A 22,371-nucleotide genomic window follows, 5' to 3' on the forward strand; every position below is an offset into this window, starting at 1 on the left:
AAATGTATGAATGTAAAATACACAGAGTAAATAGATCAGATAAACGCTAACAGCCTTTTTAAGAACTTGTAACCCATGGGATGTTGAACGCTTCCATAGGGAAAGGTAGGCACTGACATGGGTGCCACAGGTCGAGAGACAGATACAGTATTTACACTTTATAGTATTGTTTAATTCTCAGGAACGTTACATGCTGTCCTGTTGCTATGACAGACACCAGGCTACAGTACTTGTATCCTGATTGACACACGCTAAAAATGTTACAGTGAAGGAAATAAGTATTTGAAGACCCTGCTATATTGCAAGTTCTCCCACTTAGAAATCATGGAGTGGTCTGAAATTTTCATCGTAGGTGAATGTTCACTGTGAGAGAGATCATCTAAAAAGAAAATCCAGAAATTACAATGTATGATTCAATTTAATTGTGTCATACAGCTGCAAATAAATATTTGAAATCATGTCTATCAGCTAGAATTCTGACCCTCAAAGACCAGTTAGTCCGCCTTTAAAAGTCCACCTCCACTCCATGTATTATCCTGAATCATTGTGAGGTCGTTAGCTGCATAAAGACACCTGTCAACCCCATACAATCAGTAAGACTCAAACTTGTAACATGGCTAAGACCAAAGAGCTGTCCAAAGACACCAGAGACAAAATTGTACAACTCCACATGGCTGGAAAGGGCTATGGAGAAATTGCCAAGCAGCTTGTCAAAAAAAGGTCCACTGTTGGAGCAATCATTAGAAAATGGAAGAAGCTAAACATGACGGTCAATCTCAATCGGAGTGGAGCCCCATGTAAGATATCACCTCGCGGGATCTCAATGATCCTTTGAAAGGTGAGGAATCAGACCAGGACTACAAGACAGGACTTGGTCAATGACCTGAAAAGAGCTGGGACCACCGTTTCCAAGGTGACTGTTGGTAATAAACGAAGACATCATGGTGTGAAAACATGCATGGCACGGAAGGTTGCCCTGCTTAAACCAGGACATATCAAGGCCCGTCTTAAGTTAGCCAATGACCATTTGGATGATACAGAGGAGTCATGGGAGAAGGCTTTGGGGTCAGATGAGACCAAACTGGAACTTTGTGGTCATAATTCCACTAACTGTGTTTGGAGGAAGACGAATGATGAGTTCCATCCCAAGAACACCATCCCTAATGTGAAGCATGGGGGTGGTAGCATCATGCTTTGGGGGTGTTTTTCTGCACATGGGACAGGACCACTGGACTGTATTAAGGAGAGGATGACCGTGGCTATGTATCGTGAGATTTTGGGGAACAACCTCTTTCTGTCAGTCAGAGCATTGAAGATGGGTTGTGGCTGGGTCTTTCAATATAACAATGACCCGAAGCACACAGCCAGGAAAACCAAGGAGTGGCTCCATAAGAACCATATCAAGGTTCTGGCATGGCCTCGCCAGTATCCAGACCTAAACCCATTACAAAATCTTTGGAGGGAGCTGAAACTCTGACCTAGAGATCATCTGTGTGGAGGAGTGGGCCAAAATCCCTCCTGCAGTGTGTGCAAACCTGGTGAACAACTACAGGAAACATTTGACCTCTGTAATTGCAAACGAAGGCTACTGTACCAAATATTAACATTGGTTTTCTCAGGTATTCAAATCCTTATTTGCAGCTGTATCACACAAATAAATTGTTAAAAAAAATCATATAATGTAAGTTAATAAGTAAATCAGGGTCTCTGTAATAAACCAAACTCATCGATTGTAAAGGTAATGAATGCATATACCACTTTTTTTTCCCTACACAGGAAAAAGAAGGGCTCTGTTGGAAGTAATGCGTTTAAGTGCATCATGCAAATACACTTCTCATTTTAGCACGGCTATTAGTTATATATTGTTAATAGAGTTAGAATGAAATAGCAAATCAGATTCCAACCTGACACAAGCATGAAAGTTAGGCAGTGGAGAGACCACGGCGTGGAATCCTGCAAACAGCCCACGCTGATCTCTGATGATGTTACAAGCCTGTTCAGCTTCTGGAGTCTTTTGTCCATTTGGGTCAGTACAAGCTACACCTCCACAACCTGTCTCACAGGTGACATCATCGTTTTCCATTACTAAAGCTAAGATGTGTGCTGGTTTTCCGCCCTCCGATGCCAGGCTTCAGACACACTTTAACACTGGACGAGCCCTCCCTCTCAGACAAAATGACCACAGTGCTGGAGAGCCAAACCCAAAAGCTTTCACCTGCAGAGAGGGTCAGCTTCATGGAGAAGTCCACAGAAGCCACCTGCAGGTTGACAAGTTACACTTCATTTGTGGAAGATTAAGGCTTAAAACTAGGACCCCTGAGTGTCAAATTACACCTACACATCTAGACTCAAGAAGAAAAATATTTTACTTGACCAACAGATTAAAAAATAAATAAATTAACATGTACTATGTCTACAGAAATATACACCGCCGTATTTCTAACCTGAATGTGGACATTGGCGGCAAAGCCCCGTGTTGTCAGCACCACTTGGAGTTTATGGTCATTTCCAAAAAAATATTCTATACCAGGAGGCAGATTTCTGGTTGTTGGGAAGAAATGTTGTGATGAAAACCTTTCCTGTTGAACACCCATGACATACTGGAGAGGCACATGAGCGTTATTACACCATAATTATTAACATGTTGATTTTTACTGGTTGCATATAATACCTGCCAATACTGTAACAACAGCCAAACAAATGATATTTATTTCCATGACTGAAAAATGACACATGGAAATGGTGAGATACATGTAAAAATCAACTATAAAAATTTTACACACATCGTTGAGTTTGTTTTTTGGGGGGTTTTTTGTGCTAAAAATTGTAAAATATGCTGTGTTTGTTTTGGATGTTGTGAATCTTGTTTTGTATCCAGTGTTTCTCCTGAAACAATGGATGGTGTCCATAACTGGGTGCCATATTGCCCATTTTAAAACACAATGGCAACACTGTGAAAAAGTGGTGAGCACATCTGAACTACAGTTCTGAGGTTCGAGGTTGGAATCTTTGATCTGGGATTCCTGTGTGGAGTTTGCATGGTCTTACCCTCCTCATATGTTCTCAAAACATACATGTTAGGCTCAATGAAGGTTTTAAATTGTGTGTAGGTGAATATGTGTAAGAATCGTTGTTTGTCTATATTTGCCCTGTGATTGGCTTGGGACCACTCTGGAGTGTGCCTGACCTCTTGCTCAAAGTCAGCGAGGATACATTCAAGCTCACCAGTGACCCTGAGGAGTATAAGCAGTATAGACAATGGAAGGTTGGAAAACCCTTGTGCATACTGTCGTATTATTGTTGTTTATTATCATAAATGCGGCACAGTGGAGCAACTGGTAACAGTGTTGGCCTCACGGATCAGTTCAGTGGAGTTTGCATGTTCTCCCTGTGCCTGCGTGGGTTTTCTCTGGGCACTCCGGTTTCCTCAAACATCCCAAAAACACCCAACATTATTTGGAGACTATAAATTGCCCCTAGCTGTGATTGTAAGAGTGACTGCTGTCTGTCTCTGTGTGCCCTGTGTTTGGCTGGCAACGAGTTCAAGGTGTAGCCTGCCTTCTGCCCCTTGACAGCTGGGAAAAGCTCCAGTACTCCCGCGACCCTTGTGAGGGTAAGCGGCTCAGAAAATTGATTGATATATTGTATTTACAGAGATCATGTTAGGAAAATGCCACACACACTTTCTCATTAGCTCAAAACTATTTTAATAATGCTTTAACTCCTTTTAATGATATTAATAGCTGTAAATGAATCGCGCATTAAGAATTAAAAAATATATATTTTTAATTTCCAAAACAAGCAAAACAAACAAGGACCAAGGAGGCACAAGCTAAATAACAAAATCACAAAATCTAACACCAAGTTTTAGAAAAATACTAGGGAGCAAAGAATTCAACACGACTAATACATAACAGGACAAAGACGACGTGACTTAACTACAGATGAAAAACCACAATGAACCAACAAAGGCTGAAAGAAACCTGAGAAACTAAATACATGGAAACAGACGAGGAATATCTGGAAAAGACGTGAGTGGCTGGAGGGAGCCGATTGGTCGACAAAATGGATGAATGGATGTAACAGCTGGTAATGAAAACGTAACGAATCAGACAACACAGCAACATTGACAAGGGACAAACCATTTATTTTTGTTACTGCTTGCCCTCATAAGGATCACTGGCATACTTGAACCTATGCTAGCTACAAATGGGCAAGAGGCAGGGTACACCCTGAACTGGTCACCAGCCAATCACAAGGCACATTTAAACTAGCAACTATTCTCAGTCACATTCACACCCACTGGCCATTTAGAGTTTCCAGTTAACCTACTAGGCATGTTTTGGGGATGTTGTCATGATCCTCCCGGTTCAGCCCGGGCTGTGCGGGTGCCCGCGCGGTCGCGCTGATTGACACCTGCGCCTCATCCTGGCTGATTGGCCCCAGTGTATATAGGACCATGGGGACGACTGGTCCGGCGCCAGATCGTTGCGGTTCATGCCCCGTTCCAGCACTCCCGTATCTCTGATCGTTTTCCCGTGTGTACCGGCCTCCGCCTGTCCTCCGACCAACCCCGTAAGCCTGACCCCTTTGATAATCCAGCTTGCTTTGATCGATCTCTGTGTACCGACTCCTGCCTGCCCGCTGACATGCTCTCTATGCCCGACATCCTAACTACCGCTGCTGCACCTGACTCCCTGCCTCATCCCGACCGTGGAACAATAAACGTTTTTCACGAATTACCTCTGTGTCTCCCGTCTACTCCTGCATTTGGGTCCTACCTCCGTCTCGATGGGTCGTGACAGATGTGGTAGGAAACCAGAGTCCCCCGAGAAAACCCACGCAGGCACAACAAGGACACACAAGCACCACAAAGGCGAGGCTGGGATTTGAACCCGTGTCCTCAGAACTGTGAGGCAGATGTGGTAACCGTTTGATACCACATGGCATAAAACAAATACTCAATGTAACCTAAACAAAGTTGACAAAAACAATATTACTGTATCAGCTCCACAGAATCAAATTGTAAAAATCAAGAAAATAAAACAAATCACATACCTGTCAACTTGTACATTTTTCCCGTATTTTATGTATTTTTTGATCATTTCAAATTGTGTACGACGTGTAACAACTTTTGTACGAAAAAAAACCCAGTATGTTTTTGTAAGACCGATCTCATTTTACCCATTTCGGCTCTAATCCGGATCGTCTCGGTCACTGATAGCAGACAACATCATCGTCGATTGCTAATATTGTTGCGGTACACTAGCAAAAGTTATCCTCGAATATGCATTTATTTTTTGCGCTTTTTACGGCCTTGTCGATAAAGCGTGATATGCGCACGCGCGTCACGTTATTTCCATTTCCATATATTTTTAAGTCAGGCATTTGTGTTATAATCGAAGAATCAACCAGTTATAATCATGAAAATAACCATGGAAAGACCGCCAAGTAGGAGAAGAACTCAGGGACCGGGTTGACACCAAAAAGAATGGGAGTCTCTCCAAGGTGAATATGATGGATTAAATCGACAACAAACGGTCCTCAGTTCTCCTTCTGGGTTCAGTGTAAAAGGATATGGAAGTTGCTGCTATTGGATTTTATGATCTGAAGAGACATTTTAAAACTGCCGGACATGTGGAAAATGTAGCGAAAAGCTGTTTTATTGACCAAGTACTTTGTCTCCACTGCTGATCCAGTGGCATCCCACAAAGTTGCAAGTGCAGAAATTATCTTCTGCCATTTTCTTGCGAAGCACAATATCCCGTCTATGGCTGCGGAAAACTTTTCTGACTTCGTGAAATGTATGTTCCCGGATTCACAGACAGCTAAGGTAAAGATTTTCACATGTATCCTAATTTCTTACTGATATTCAAAGTCAACAATGGTCTGATTGCAATTGCCATAAAAAAAGTATTTGAATTATTTTATTATTCAACTCAATTTTTTCTCATAATTTTATTTTATTAAAATTATTTTGTTTTCATTTGATGTAAATATTTGCTCCTAGTAATAAATAAAAAATATTTTTTATTAATTTTGAATGAAGTCCTGGACATTGCTGTCTGTTTAATAGCAAAAAAGGGAGGGGGGGAATAGAATTGTTAACTGTGGTGATATATATATATATATATATATATATATATATAGAGAGAGAGAGAGAGAGAGAGAGAGAGAGAGAGAGAGAGAGAGTGAGAGAGAGAGAGAGAGAGAGAGAGAGAGAGAGAGATTGAAATTTTATAGATAGATATGACTATGCCAGTATTTATAATGTGGTTAAACTTATTATTATTATCATAACAGTATGGTCTGTATTTTTTCAGGAGTTTACTTGTCGGAGAACGAAAGCAACGATGATCATAAAGGAGAGCCTAGCACACGACGACACACACCATGGCATTGAACACTGGAGAACTTAGCCCTTTACCCTCATGATTGACGAAAGCAATGAGAGTAGCACCAAAAAGAGACTGGTTATATTGGCTCACTTTTTTGATGGGGAAAACACGAAAACGCGACTCATTGATTTACCGGAGTTGGCATCAGGTACAGCGTCAACAATCTTTGCTGTTATTGATGAACTGTTCAAAGACAAAGACATTCCGTGTACAAATGTCATGGGATTTGCTAGTGACAATTGTAACACTATGGTTGGAAAGAAAAACACTGTTCTCTCAAGAATCATAGAAAATAATGGGGCTGTGTTTAGGATTGGATGCATTTGCCACATTGGCAATCTCTGCGTAAAAAAAAAAAAACTGAAGACACTGCCAGTCAATGTGGATGACTTAGATATCTTTTATTTTCTCAAGAACAGCTCAAAAGGAATGGAGGATTTTAAAGAGTTTCAGGACTTTACAAACACAGAGCATGAACAAATCCTCGTCCCTGCCCGGGTTTTCTCCGGGCACTACAATTTCCTCCCACATCCCAAAAACATCCGTTAATTGGACACTCTAAATTGCCCCTGTAGGTGTGATGTGAGTGCGACTGTTGTCTATCTCTATGTGCCCTGTGATTGGCTGGCAACCAGTTCAGGGTGTACCCCATCTCCTGCCCAATGACAGCTGGGACTGTCTCCATCACTCCCGTGACCCCCGTGAGGATAAGCGGCTGAGAAAATGGATGGATGGATGGATAAAGCTGACCCAACAACCATTGCAGACATGCTACACAACCTCTTTGACAAAGTCTGGGAGGAACAGAAAGCATTAAAGAGCTGGATGGAAGTAGTCATTGTCAAATATATATATATATATATATATATATATATATATATATATATATATATATATATAAATCAGACTTACCTTGAAGGAACAACCCCAATGGAATCATGTACACCTCAGCACCAAGTATATTCCTGAACATAATTCTTCAGCAAGCAGGCTTCTGGATTAATACTGTAGATCCCTTACTGACCTATCATATAAAGAAACCAGTCGTATGGAATTCTATCCTGTACAGTCAATTTCATTGACTACAAAATCGACTTATTTTTGAAAAGCCATTTGATAGTGTGGACAAATCCTGTGGAAAGTAATGAGGCATGAGGGTGTCTCCCGAGATTATCTTCCTAGTCCAGAACATCTACAGGGGAATGTCATGGAGGGTCGTACATGCAGCCCAGATGTCATATATTTTTGAGGTCAGGACTAGAGTTCAGGAGGGATGTCTACTGCCACCCTCTGTGGTTCTCCTATTAAACTGGACCACCACCACAACAGAAAGGAAGAACAGCGTACCTCTGACAACTAGATGATCCTGAGTTTGCTGATGATCTGACACTTCTTTCACACAGCCACCAATAATGGGACAAGACCACCCAGCTATCAAGAACCGCCCAAAGAGTCTGCCTCAGGAATAACAAAATGAAGAAAAATCTGATGAGGTTTAGCACTCTGACCACCAGCCGTCTGTTAAGATAGATGACAGACCAATCAAAGAAGTCGACTCATGTGCCTACCTTGGCAGCACTGTTGACAGGTAGGATGGTATAGACAACAATGTCACTGTCTGTGTTGTTGTTGAGATAGCCAGCATGACAGTGTCGCTGCATCAACGTAGACAATCGTGCGAAAGCGTTATAGCTGCTGATGTACGAGTTGAACAGAATGGGTGACAGCACGCCGCCCTGCGATACATTTTGTTTGACGCGACGGTGGCAGCTGGTGGCGCCGCGAAACTTGATGAAGGCCTGATGACCAAGCAAATCGCCGGCAAGCCAGCGTTTTGCGTAGTTTGGGAGCGTCGAGTGTGGGATGTCGTTGACAAGTTTCACGTAGCGGAGCGTTCAAAAGCCGAGGACAAGTCCAGGGCCACAGCCACGGTATGGTGATGAGGTTTCGGCATGTTCAATCCGTCTGCGATTTGGGCGGAGATGGTTTGGAGCACGGTGGTTGTGCTGTGCTGCTTTTTGAAGCCATGTTGCGAAGGCGCTAATGGGGGATGAACAACTGTCAAGAGCAAGAGGCTTTCAAGCAGTTTGGCCACTGTGGAGATCAAGGTGATGGGTCGAAATGATTTGCTCTCACCTGGTGGCTTGCCAGGTTTCGGCAGAGGGATTACCTTGCCGACTTTCCAGATGTAAGGAACGATGAATGACCGAAGCGAGAGGCTGAACAGTTCGGCCAAGTAGCTGTGACTGGCCGGTCCTGTGTGTTTGAGCATGACAGCACACACGCCGTCGGCCCCCAGGGCTTTGCTGGCCTTTACCCTGCGGATGGCCGTGGCGATGTCGGCCGGGACGAATGTTGGTGCAACGAACGCAGGGCGTTTCCGGCAACCTTCGAATGTACCGATGGTTTGCCGGCTGGGTGTACATGGAATTATGTGTTGAAATGCTGGGCACTGGGGAGTGCTGGCAATTTTACCGTTGAATAGAAGAGTGACATTGTCTCTCGGCGGCTGGGGCTTTGTAAGCGAACGCAGTGTTGACCAAAGTTTACGTACGCCTTGCCGAAGGTCACACTGTTCGATGTGTTCCCACCAGCGTTGAGAGCGGTGCTCGTCGACAGCTCGACAAACCTTGGCCTCAAGCCAGGGAATTTCTGGGTCGGACGGGTCGATTTGACGTCGACGGTTGCGTTCGTCAGTGAGACGCGCTCCAGCGGTCAGGAAAGACGGTCGAACCTGAGCTATGCTTCCTGCAGGTCACTCTGGCACAGGGGCGAGTATGCGTTGACGTCGCCGACAACAACCGTGTTGTCGGTGGTCAGCAGGTGGCTGAGCGACGCAGTGTAGCCTGCAGTGCAGCTTGACTGAGGAGGCTCGTAGATGTTGTGGATTGTGATTGACAATGTCCCCGAGGTGACGGCGATCAATTGCGCTTCGAGGTGGTCGTCGGGGTGTGTCGGTCGAGGCGTCGAGACGTGGTGGTGGCTGATGTCGTTTCGAACCAGGAACGCCAGGCCGCCGCCTTGTCGGCGGTCGCAGTGGATGACGGTGTAGTCGACCATTCCCATTAGCTTGTCTTTGGCGGTGAGCTTCATCTCTTGAACGGCACAGACATGAATGTCCTTGGCCGCCAGGAAGGCCGAGGGTTGGGTTTTCTTGACCTTGAGGCTGTTGATGTTTATCTGGCAGATGTTTAACAACTAAGGTTGTGAGCTGGGCAGAGGCGGCGGCGTGGGTGGCGCAGCATTGCAGCAGGGACTGACGTAGTCGTAAAAGTAGAATCGAAGGTTTGGTAGGTCGGAACAGCGGAGGTGGAACCAGTTTTGCCACGATGAACACAAGACGGAGTTGTAGTTTACATACCGGAGGCAGACTGAACAGTTGTCTGAAGGTCCCAGGTTGGGATGGACGTTGCCTGACATAATTAGCAGGATCCGGAGTAGGCCAGCTGGGCTAGGCCGCTCCACCGGCCAAAGAATGATGGCCGCACAATTGTCGACGACGAACGGACCGTAACTGCGCCGGAAAGGGTTGACGAGTCTTTGACCGCCCAGGGGCGGTGTGTATTTGCTGCTGATAAGCACATTCGTCGTGAAATCCTCACTGCCTGGGTAGGCAAACCCAGTTATCCTGAAAAACAACTGGACCTCCAGGCAAATCGCTTCACCAATTAAGACCCACACCTTCAACTCCGTTTAATGTGTCCTTTATGGTTGAGAGACATGGAAAATGACAAAAGAGAAAATGGAGAAAATCCAAACATTACCATCAATCTGAGATCCATCCTTAGAATGAGGCAGCTGGACAAAATCAACAATAAGGAACTGTGCCAAAGATGGAGCCTGGAGTCAGATCTGGAAGCAGAAGTGGGGAATAACTGGCCACACTTTTTGTTAACAAGCAGATAACATCAAATGCCAGGCCCGATGTGGAGCCCCAAAGGAGAGTGGATGAGTGGAAGGCCCAAAACAGCTGGAGGCGGGAGGCTGACAGAGAGCAGAAGAGACATTGTACTGGACTGAGTATGTTCACAACAAACACCCAAGTAGATAAGTCTCTTTTTCACTGTTCATTGGGTTATCAGCCTCCAGCTTTCCTCTCGGGAAAGCGGACTAACCGTCCCTACCTGCATGAGGCTATGCTCCATAGTTTGAATCAAAATCTCCACTTAAAACCAATTTTCATTGTAGCCCCAACTTTCGTGCTGCCAGGCTGTGGCAGCAAATACACAATGAATGGGTTAGTCAACGCTGACTACACTGTGCTACTGTATGAGCAATGTGAAAAGGCGTATTATTTTCAAGGTTGCTACTGATTCTAAGCAGTTAAAATGGCCTCATAAAACCCATTATTTGCATCTAATATTCATTTGCAATGAAATGTAAAAATATTAGTGTTAAATTTCTTAATCAAAATAATTTGCCGATTAAAGAGACAACAGGAATAATATTCTAGACTCACCTGTTGCAGAGTAAATTAACTCATGGACAGTGAAACATACAAATCACTAGTATTGCTTTACAGGTGTTGAACGGAACAGATAAAAAACAACAGCACACAACGAACTTGACTGAAATATTTAATATTCAGATGACGCTTAAAAATGAAATGATACATCAAGATCTACAACAGCATTAAAACTAATGCACTGACACATTGACAGCTTCCCTTTGAAGCTAGAAAATATACATTCAATGCATAATTGAATGTATTACGATTCTAACATGGGAATTTACGCAACAATTATACAACAAATTCAGACCTACTATGTACATGCAGGAGCCGAGTTACTGAACAGTCCTAATAGACATACTTCTACATGAAATTTAAATATTTACCAGTGGAGAAGCTACATTGGTACCATGGCTACATCCCAATTGGGACTACTGAGCCAGGAGTATGATTTTTTTTTTTTTTTTTTGATAACTGGACCTGGAACCAAGAACTTAATAATAATACAGGTAATACATGGGTTTCTTGATAAACCTTAGACATCAAACTAAGTAAAGAGCTAAACAATGATTTAAAATTAGACAACAGAGTACAGATAATGCTGGTATTTGAAATGTATTATTCGGGTGTGATTACAACCCATATCAATGTTGGGCTTAAGGTGCTTATAACTTTATAAATACAAATTGATCCATTGTTGCATACTGGTTTTCCTCACTAGGGCCACTGGCGTGCTGGCACCCTTCCCAGCTAACTGCAGGAGGGAGTGAAGATACACAGAGAGATATAAACTGTTCTCCCTTACATTCACACCTATGGCCAGTTTAGTCTTCAATTAAAGGCTCCGTCACACCATGACGTTCTGGTCAATGTCCTCTGAACGTTTCAATCATTCTATTTTTCAGCGTTCCCAAACGCGGATGACACATCTGGTGTGTGATTAACGTGTGTCTAACGTATGACTTAACGTGTGTCTAACGCACGAAAAACGTGTAACAGCGACCAAATAAGATACCCCTAAAAACAATTAGCGTGTGCAAACGTGTCATTGAGGCGCGACGAGCGATTTGTCAATGTAAGGCGAGTGTGTTGAGCGTGTGACCAATGGGTGAATAATGACAGAAAAGCGTTTTGCTGGCATGTAATTTTTACAGTGGAACCGGGACTAAAACGTTGGAAAGTTCGTAGTCACTTCAGTCGTTGTCGTGAGTTAGAACAGTTAGAACATTCCGCCGGGAAGAAAAAAGTTAGGGGAAGGACATCAGCAACTAGCGATGCTAGTAAGAAAGCTAAGCCTCTTTCATCACGAGCAATGTGTTTGGAGGAAAAACAACAGCAGGAGGAAGAGCACGTCCGCGAAGTCACGCACCATGTGACACCCCCTGGGGACCCTAAACACCTTGCAAACCCCAGTGAGGACGGTCCGACAAAGAGACAAAAGAAGCAGAGACAGGATTGCAGGATCCTGGACCGGGCTGTTGAGGATAGTCTGGTGGAGTTTTTCCGCGAAAACGAACTGCTGCTTTCTGGATCTTCCATAGTAGGTGCTCTCTACTATAGCTTAATATTAAATGGACCTTGCTTTTACAAAGCATCGGTTTATATACCCATATGCATGGAAGTTCGGGAAACGCTCGAATGACGCTCAATGGACACCAAACGACGTTCGTTTCAATTTGGTTACACGCTGTGTGAGCTACGGGATTATTCAGTGGGCGTTGACAGGTTGCCAGTGAGTCGTTCACTGCAAAGCAAACGATTAAGTAACAACCAAGTAAAGCTAGAGTTACGACTGACTAACGATAGGCAAACGCGTGCAACGCTCGGCGAACCTCAGTAAAACGTTCCACGGATGTTCTTGAACGTTCTGCAGCGTTTAAAATTAAACGTTGATGAACGCTGGTCTCGGTGAGAACTTTTGTGCATGTTCAAAACTTTTTTTCCGGACCGGCGTTCTTCGCCGATTCCCAGCGATCATTGACGTTCACTAACGTTCAAACAACGCTCTTCTGGAGCTATCCCGGTGACCATGGGCAACTACCAACGTTTCCTCAAACACTATAGAACGCTGACCAGAACGTCATGTGTGATGGGGCCATAACCTAACCAGAGTACCAAGAGAAAACGTGCACAGGCGCCTCAGAACTGTGAGGTGGATATGCTAACTAGTCTGCCACCATGTTGCCTTAGATGGAAATCAGTAAATGTAATCTTATTAACTGTAAACTATTATTTCTGAAATTGACACTATAGACAATGACTAAAGTAATTTGCTTTGGCCTTTACTGGTTTATTAAAAAGTGACAAAAAGTCCCCCTGTAGCACTGTCTTAGAATTCTGAATTAGAGCAGAAAATGACTTTCATGATGTTAAGAAATTGAGACTAAATGGAAACACTACACTCATGGGTGTTAGATGGGGTTAGGGTACATTTGCCTGCCTTTGGTGTGGGCAGCTTGGGTTCATTTCCCACACAGTGACTGTATGTGTCATGCTCCTGGCTTCCAGTCCAGGCTGGGCGTGGCCAGCCAATCAGTAGACACACACCTGCGCCTCATGAACGTTGATGACACTCAGTATATATATAGGACCCGGGGGACGACTAGTCCTCCGCCAGATTGTTGCCTTTGATGCCTCGTTCCCGCACTCCCGTTTGCCTGACGTCTACCTTCCGTGTACCGACCCACACCTGTCCCCTGACCATCCTCGTAAGCCTGCCGTTACTATTACCTCTGCTTGTTTGGACTGTCTGCCTGATCCCCGACCTTGGACCGAATAAAGGTTTCCTCTGTACTGCTTGCTTGTCTCTGGAGTTGTGCATTTGGGTCCGCCCTCGAGCCCCGTTCATGACAGTATGAATGTGAAGATTAGTGCGAACGGTTGTTTGTAAGTGCCCTATAAATGGCTGGCGCTCAGTTCAGGGTATAGGCCCCCCAACTAGCTCCAGTACGCCCGCAACCCTAGTTAGGATATGTGATATGGAAAATGAATGAATGGGGGAGGAGGAGGATTGGAGAATTTATAGTTGGGCTAAACAACACAAAAAACACAAGTTCTGTCACACCATGTATTTTTTCCTTCCTTCCTACATGAATTTAATTGCTTAGATGAGCAGTATCAGACTAGTCTTCCACCTCCTCCTCATCTCCACCAAAGGACAAAAGGCTGCTGTTTTTCACTTTTTTCGCAGAATTCACATCCTTCTTCTCTTCTTTCTTTACTGCATCCCTCTTTTTTTTGCTGGAGCTGGCAGTTATTCCTTGAAATTTGTCAACGGAGGAGCGCTTAGCTGGTTTCTTGAACAGGATTTTACCATCTGGGGAGGGTTCATCACCTGTGAGCCATATGAGTGCGTGGTTCATTAGAACAGATCTTTCATTGTCAAGCAATTACAAAATGAAATAAAAAAATATATATATACAGTGGAAACTCAAAAGTAAAACACTTCTAAATTAGGAGACCTTTCCGAAAGTAAACATTTCATCCTATTCTCAATATGTTAAAAAGCAGAACGCATGTAGCCAGCTACCTTCAGAAAGTCTGCTTTCTGTGCTTGTGCCACTTATGTCAACCACCACCAAATTCTGGGTAATTGTACTTTATTGGGTATTTATTTAGTCTGATAATACCTGGATTTTTTTCCATTGGTATAAAAGCTAAAAATCTTTTTAAAAAAAAACATTGACAACATTGCTTGTATAGTTAATAATGGTAACAGTTTCATCCTGTAATTACTGTGGGGATATTTGTTTTAATTCCACGCATCAGTATCTCAGAACAGATTGTAGACTGTATCAGCAAATCCAATTTAAAAATAAAATAAATAAATAACTAATAGGGCCAGCAGCGTAGTAACTTGGTTAGAGAGTTGGCCTCACAGTTCTGAGGACTGGGCTTCAAATCCCAGACCCGGCTGTGTGGCGTTTGCATTTTCTTCCCGTGCCTGCATGGCTTTCACTTTACGTGGCCTCACTATTATAAGGACTTTTTTTTTCATGTTCATGTGTAATCTTATGGTAGTCTAGCAGGCTGTTTTTTTTTGTTTTTTTTACAGTGTAGGAATATATTGAATCCTGATTTGCAAAGGGAAAACCGTATGCGTGCTGCATCCTGATTGGCTAAAGGACAGTAGACCATTGTCGACCACCCTCAGTACCTAAGTACACGGGGTTGTGGGTGGGATTCCAGCAACACGGAGTTTAGGCATACCCCATGTTGTGCCACGTGATCCTGGTACTTAAGACGGGCTGTCACAAAAAAAAAAAAAAAAATTCACTCATTTGAAAAAACCTTTGCAATGGTAAAAGCGGATGAAACACATTATGGTCTCTAAACCAAGCAGTTTGTCAAGTGCATGGTATTGGACACACATCCAACCTCATAGATTGATCATTAAAATACATTTTATTTCTAAAAACTATAATCTCCACACTTATCCTGGATAACACAGAGGAAAATGGATGAAGTGACATAGAAATTTATTTCTCAAATAAATATTTTGGCCTCAAACAGGTTTTGATCTTTGGTTTCATTCTAGAATACAGTAGTGTCCTCTTTTTTGACACAATTAAGGTTTGAACTTTGAGAGTGTTTAAACATGAGAAATTTGAGAAAATGTTAATGCCTGTTTGAGAAAAGTTTATAAAGTGTGTGGTTAGGGGTTACACAGCTTTAAACAGCGTATTTTTCAGATTATAAATTGCTTCAGAGTATAAATTGCACCAACTAAAAAATGCATAATAAAGAAGGAAAAAACATATCTACGTCGCACTGGAGTATATGTCGCAATTTGGGGGAAATTTATTTGATAATGTAAACACCAAAAACATATGTCATCTTGAAAGGCTATTTAAAATAAAAATAGAAGAGAGAACAACAGGCTGAATAAGTGTACGGTTTACTAACATTACATGACCCATCAACAACGAACTGAGAACGTGCCTAGTATATTAACATAACACATTAAGAGTTATTCAGAAAACTATAGCAAAAAGAACATGCTAACAAGTTTAGCAAACGATCAGTGTGAATCCAAATCAATAAATTCAATGAAATCTTCTTCCTCAGTGTCACTTCTAAACAACTCCCCCAACTCCAGAGGTAGACAACGCGCTGCTTCCTCTTCCACGACACTTTTGTTAGGACTCATCATCAGTTGTAGTTCCAATTATTCCAGCCTTTCTAAATCCTGACAGGATGGTTTTGGTTGTCAATGAAGCCCATGGTTTGTTGATCTATCCAATGACTTCCAAGAAAGTCGCATGGCACATTTCCCCAGTTGCCGTGAAGCTGTGCTCTCTATCCATCGTCTACTGCTCTCACAGGTTACATAAGACTGCCTTAAAGCTCCTATTCACGGAGATATCAATTGGCTGGAGTATTTTGGTTAAGCCTCCAGGGATGATGGCAGGTACGGAGTTGAAAACTTTTATTTCTGAACTTTGGCGTGATGTGCGCTCTCATGCTATCCATCACAAGGAAAGATTTGCGTGCTCTAAAGAAGCAATCCGGATGCTTAGTGTAGCACTTTGTAAGCAATAAGTTCAGCATTTGTTGATCCAGCCACCTTTTCTCATTCATGGCGACTGCAACTGAGGGGGCTTGGATTTTTGGCATGGTTTTTCATTTGAAAATGACCATCAGTGGCAATTTTGATCCATCTCCACAACATGCCAGCAGCACTCTGAAGTGTGATTTCTCATGACCAGCTGTCACTCTTTTGCCCTTTCTCTGCGACACTTCAGCCCATGGGAATGTCAAAAGTGAGGGGGACCTCGTCCACGTTAATAATATGATCCGGTGTCACGTTGTGCTCACTTACATACTTTTCAATGAACTCATAGAAACTGTCGACGTTGGATTGGAAGTCTGCTGGCAGGTTTTGGGACATTGTTGTCCATGCACTGATAGAGAGGCGATTAAGTTGCATGAAGCGGTAACACCAGGAAGGTCCTCCTGCAAAGTCATTTGTATTCATCTCCTTGGCAACTACGTGGCCGTGGAGACGCAACTGCACTGTTGACAAGCCTCTCCTGGGAGCACGTTGTTGATGCACCCACGTGGGAACTTGTTCGCCAAGCTGTGGCCACCTAGCTTTTAGCCTGCGATTAGCTGTTTGGTTTTCTTCATTTCAGTAAGACAGAAAGACTGCTTTCAGCAGTCCCTTACAAGTTTCTCGCCAAGTCCAAACTTTCTTTCTGCTGCTCGATTACAGTTCTCGGCTGCATATTCCACTACATAGAGCTTGTAATCTGCAAAATATGATTTTCTTTTCACTGCCATTTTGGATGAGCCCATCTCAGTTGTTTCTATAAGTTATCACCAATGTTGAAATGATCATTTTTCAGAGGTACAGAAGTATCAGGTATAGCTACACATGCCTACAGCGCCATCTTGCGGTTTGGTGCGAAAATAACGTGAAATGATATACCGGTAATAATGTGTTGGTAATTTCACACAAAAATCGCTCCAGAGTATAAGTTGCACCGTTGGCCAAACTAGGAAAAAAATGCTATTTATAGTCTGAAAAATATGGTAAATAATAAATGAAAAAAAACATACTATAAATGAAAACAAAAATACAGTACGTACTGTAAATGGAAAAAAAAAATTGAAACAAAAATACACGTACTGTAAATGAAAAAAAATCCCGTGAATGAAAAAAAAAACATCCTGTAAATGAAAAAAAATATATAATGAATGAAAAAAAGGATGACATTTTTTTATTTCTACTATTCGGATTTCACTTAACATGGGTACAGTTTGGAACGTAATGAATATATGTTAAACGAGATAACTACTTATTTCAGCCGACGATTCTAATAATAATACCAATAATAATTAAATTTTCAAATGCTTACATTTCTCTGAACCTCCCTTCGGGTATATTCCTTCCTTGAGATGTTTAACTTCCTCCGAGGTCAGGTCTCCATCTTTAAGAACAACAACTTGAGGTAATTCATCTTCTCGATCACTCCCATTATCATCATCCAGTGCCGGCATCTTCTGACGCTGCACAGGTCATATAAAATAAGGCACATATGCTCATACGTACACTTTTACTTAAGAAGTTCAAATAGTCTGTCAAGGTGCACTACATTGTACATATATATATATATATATATATATATATATATATATATATTTATATATACGCGTACCTACAGAAATGGCCAGTGAGTGTTGCTTATTTTAAGTATATTCAATAGCCGCCTCCTTGTGATCAAGTGTGAAGTAAGGACTTTACTGATTACATTTAATTATTTAAGAAGCGGTATATTGCAATTGCAGTCCACGTGATTTTCAAAACGTTTCAAACTAACTGTATGCTGATCGCTATTTTCAATGATTCACATGAGCAAAGCAAACCAAAGCAAATTTATTTGTATAGTGCATTTCATAGACGAGGTAATTCAATGTGCTTTACATGATTAAAGGAGTGCAAAGAGAGAAAACATTTAAAAAGAAAAAAAAATAATAAACTACAATTAAAAACAGGATACAGTGCATGAAATATTAAAATTGGAAATACTCTAAAAAGCATGAGGGAAAAAAAGAAGAGTTTTCAACCTGTATTTAAAAACATTCACACTTGAGGCTGACGTCACCTCAGTTGCCAACTTATTATTTTTTTTGCAGCATAAGAGCTAAATGCTGCTTCACCATGTTTGCTCTGCGCTCCACTATTTGGCCTGAGTCAGTCGATCTCAGAGCTTTACTGGGTTTGTATTCCGTAAGCATTTCTTTGATGTATTCAGGACCTAAATCATTTAGTGATATATAGACCAGTAGCAGAACTTTAAATTCTATTCTAAAACTGACTGGAAGCCAGTGCAAGGACTTCAGAATTGGAGTTACTGTATATGCTTAGCAACTATATACCACGTACCTTTGTGTCAACAGTCGGCCCTTGTTTGTAGCCAACGTCATTTTTAAACTTCTTCAAAAAGGAAGGTTCCGCTGTTTTCACCCAAGATACACCATTAACTTTGCTTTTATTCATCACGGTGCAACAACACACCGTTAAACCTGGAAAATCAGGGTAACGGTCGTTTCACCGCAGTCTGCATCAGTCGCAAAAATAATACGTCATTACAATGCGCCCAGCATGTGAAGGACAAAGTTAACACAGCTCCCGGATCACGTATTTTTCTTTGCAAAATAATATAACAATATGTCAACATTTATTCTAAATAGATGTGGAAAACATTGTTATTTTTTACATACTTATTTTATTGATTTTCGTTTAATATAAAATGCTTTATTCCCTGTTGTATTACATTTACGTATAAAGTGCTTTAACTTTGAAAATGAGCAAACTGCCCTTTTTCAGTATCTAGTTTTGACTGGGTATGTTCTGTAGCAATGTCAATGGAATACAGAGCGGTAAATGAAACGGACTCCACCATCTCGAGGCATGATGATTTCGAGTTGTATTTACGCATTTTTAGCGGGTTGTCTGGGTGCTGCTGCCTCTTTATCGGCTAAGGTTACTCTTGGTTCAGACTACCTGGAGCAAATTTGTGAAATTGGGCTTAGCAACGCGTTCGAAGCGCACCATGATGGAACTACTGTGTGTCACTGGGTGAGACAAAATTTGAGCAACAGACTCGAATATCTTTTGTTGTCTGAAATGGAGAAAGTTAGAGAGTGCAATGAGAGCAAAACTGTTTTGGGTACCGAGTTAGAAAATGCTTGATGGTCTGATACTCGTCGATGAGAAATCAAGTTTCACTTTCGTTGTAGTCTTGCCTCTAGTATATATATTTTGTGCGTTTATTATTTTTGTGTTTTCCCACGGGCCACAGTTTTTTGTTTGTTTTAAGTGCGAACCTCTCCAGTATTGGTTGAAAAAGTCACTAATTTACAATTTGGGTTGGGCCAAAGTCACGTATATGGCGACATCAGTTTGTGGCACCTATCGGTAATTCAAAAGCTTCTTGGGTGGGGGGCATCGGTTACTCGTAGAATTTCATGATTCACAAAATAACACTATACAGTGCGTATGGAAAGTGTTCAGACCCCCTTAAATTTGGTACTTTTTGTTACATCCTGTTTGCTCAAATAATTTCAGCCCATATTGGCAGGAAAAAGGGAATTATTTTTTTCAGGTTAATTAAAAAAGAAAAACTGAAATACCACACAGCCACGAGTATTCAGAGCCTCTGCTGTGACATTTATATTTAACCCAGGTGCTGTCCATTTCTTCTGATCAAGATCATTAAGATGGTTCCACACCTTTATTTGAGTCCAGCTGTTTTTGATTATTCTCATTGGACTTGATTAGGAAAGCTACACACCTATTAAATGAAGACGTTACCAACCTTACGGCTCACAGTGTGTCAGAGCAAATGAGAATCATGAGGTCAGAGGAACTGCCTTAAGATCTGAGACAGAATTGTGGCAAGGTACATATCTGGCCAAGGTTCCAAAAAAACTCTTGCACTTTAGGTTCTTAAGAGCACAGTGGCCTCCATAATCCTTAAATGGAAGACATTTTGAACAACCACAACTCTTCCTAGAGGTGGCTGTCTGGCCAAAGAGAGCAGTTACGGAAGAAGAGCCTTGGTTAGAGAGGTAAAGAAGAACCCAAAGATCACTTTGGATGAGCTCCAGAGATGCAGTAGGGAGACGGGAGAAAGTTCTAGAAAGTCATCCATTAATGAAGCCCTCCATCAGTTGGGATTTTGGAGTTGCCTGACAGAAGCATGAAAATGGCTGTCCACTAGGGTTCACCATCCAACCTGACAGAACTAGAGAGCCTCTGAAGGAGGAATGGCAGAGGATCCCCTAATCCAGGTGTGACAAATTTGTTGCATCATATGTCTTCCTGTACTTTGAGGTTCCACCATCAAATCTCCTTCTCTCATTTCCTATCAGAAGATACACCAAGTACTCTCCTGGCTGTCTCTCTGATCATCTTTGCTCTAGTAGTCCAGTCTTCTGGGAGATCCTCCTGTCCATCGAGAGCCTGTCTCACCGCTTTCTGAAAGGCCGCACAACATTCTTCCTTTCTCAGCTACCACCACATGGTTCTCTGTTCTATCTTTGTCCTCTTAATCTTCCTACCCACCACCAGAGTCATCCTACACAACACCATCCTATGCTGTTTAGCTACACAGTCAGTAACTTCGGTCGCATAACATAATCTGCACAAAATGTAATCCACCTGTGTAGTTCTCCCTCTGCTCTTGTAGGTCACCCTATGATCCCGCCTCTTATGAAAAAAAGTTTTCGCTACTGCCATTTCCATTCTTTTTGCAAACTCTACCACCATCTGTTCATCAAAGTTCCTTTCTTGGATGGTGTACCTTCCCATCACTTCTTCATCGTCCCCCGTTTCCTTCACCAACATGTCCATTACAATCTGCACCAATCACAACTCTTTGTGTTTGGGATGCTCAGAACTACTTCATCTAGTTCCTTCCAAAATTTCTCTTTCAACTCAAAGTCGCATCCTACCTGTGGGGCATAGCCGCTAATCACATGATACATAACACCCTCAATTTCAAATTTCAGCCTCATTTCTCAGATATTCTTTTCACCTCCAAGACATTCTTCGCCAGCTCTTCCTTTAAAATAACACCTGCTCCATTTCTCGTCCCATCTAGTCCATGGTAAAATAATTTAAACCCTGCTCCTAAACTTCTAGCCTTACTACCTTTCCAACAGCTCTCTTGGATGCACAATATATCTATCAACCTTTCTCCAAATCATCATGTCAACCAACTCCTGAGCTTTTCCTGTCATCGTCCCAACATTCAAAGTCCCTACACTCAGTTTTAGGCTCTGTCCATTCCTCCTCTTCTTCTGCCAACAAATCCACTTGTGCATTCCTCTTTTTCTTCTGACGACATATCCGGTTTCCTCCTCTTCTTTGTCTTCAACCCACAGCATCTGAATTTCCATCAGCGCCCTTCAGGTTCATGGTGCCGGGGGCGGACGTCGGTAACCCGATCCACGACCGATCCGATATGGGATTCTTTAGATGAACGCTCATATTTGTTTGGCAAAATTTTAAGCCGGATGCAATTCCTGACACAGTCTTTAGCATTTATGCGGACTTGGGACCGACCTACAGATTTCACTGGCTTGTGGCCCCATTGGGCTGCATTATACCGCAAAGGTCCCCATATCTAATAACAATGTTTGCAGCTCCACATCCCCCTGTGACTGCTGTGCCTTGGCCTGATGTTTCTCTGCAATGCTGTCATGTGGACCTTTTTCTCCAAAGCTCTTCGGCATAGCTCCTCCTCAGCACGAGCCACTGCCACCACTAGTGTGGGCAACTTTATTGCGTCGGTAAGCCATCCCGAATGCTGTTTAGGTGCAAAAATACAGTGAATGAAACCAAATACTGATGTTATTATTTGTGCATTCAGGCCATACTGGGGAACCTCATTTTTGGAGAGAGTCAAGCAGTTCTGTGGTGGGTGGGCATCACTGTGATGCTGTGCGGGCTATTGTTGCTTCATGGATCCACGCCTCAGGTGCTGTCACATGAAGAAGGCAAAATGGACTAGT

General features: G+C 42.4%; 2 protein-coding genes across 2 annotated transcripts; one reads left to right on the forward strand and one right to left on the reverse strand.

Annotated features, from left to right (window-relative positions):
- Window positions 1-10,962: 10,962 nt before the first annotated feature.
- kiaa1143 (KIAA1143 ortholog) lies at window positions 10,963-18,976 on the reverse strand. Its single transcript, XM_061821222.1, has 3 exons — window positions 18,737-18,976; window positions 17,709-17,859; window positions 10,963-14,182 (listed from the first exon to the last, which is right to left on the reverse strand). The coding sequence occupies exons 1-3, from the start codon at window positions 18,848-18,850 to the stop codon at window positions 13,971-13,973; spliced, it is 477 nt and encodes a 158-aa protein (XP_061677206.1). The 5' UTR covers window positions 18,851-18,976; the 3' UTR covers window positions 10,963-13,970.
- Window positions 18,977-19,099: 123 nt separating this feature from the next.
- LOC133501446 (transmembrane protein 42-like) lies at window positions 19,100-22,370 on the forward strand. The gene is given in 3 exon segments (XM_061821221.1): window positions 19,100-19,432; window positions 22,003-22,149; window positions 22,230-22,370. Coding segments are annotated over 3 exon segments (483 nt in total). The 5' UTR covers window positions 19,100-19,237.
- The last annotated feature ends 1 nt before the right edge of the window (window position 22,371 follows it).

This window comes from Syngnathoides biaculeatus, chromosome 5, assembly GCF_019802595.1.
Source record: "Syngnathoides biaculeatus isolate LvHL_M chromosome 5, ASM1980259v1, whole genome shotgun sequence".
NCBI classification, from domain to species: domain Eukaryota; kingdom Metazoa; phylum Chordata; class Actinopteri; order Syngnathiformes; family Syngnathidae; genus Syngnathoides; species Syngnathoides biaculeatus.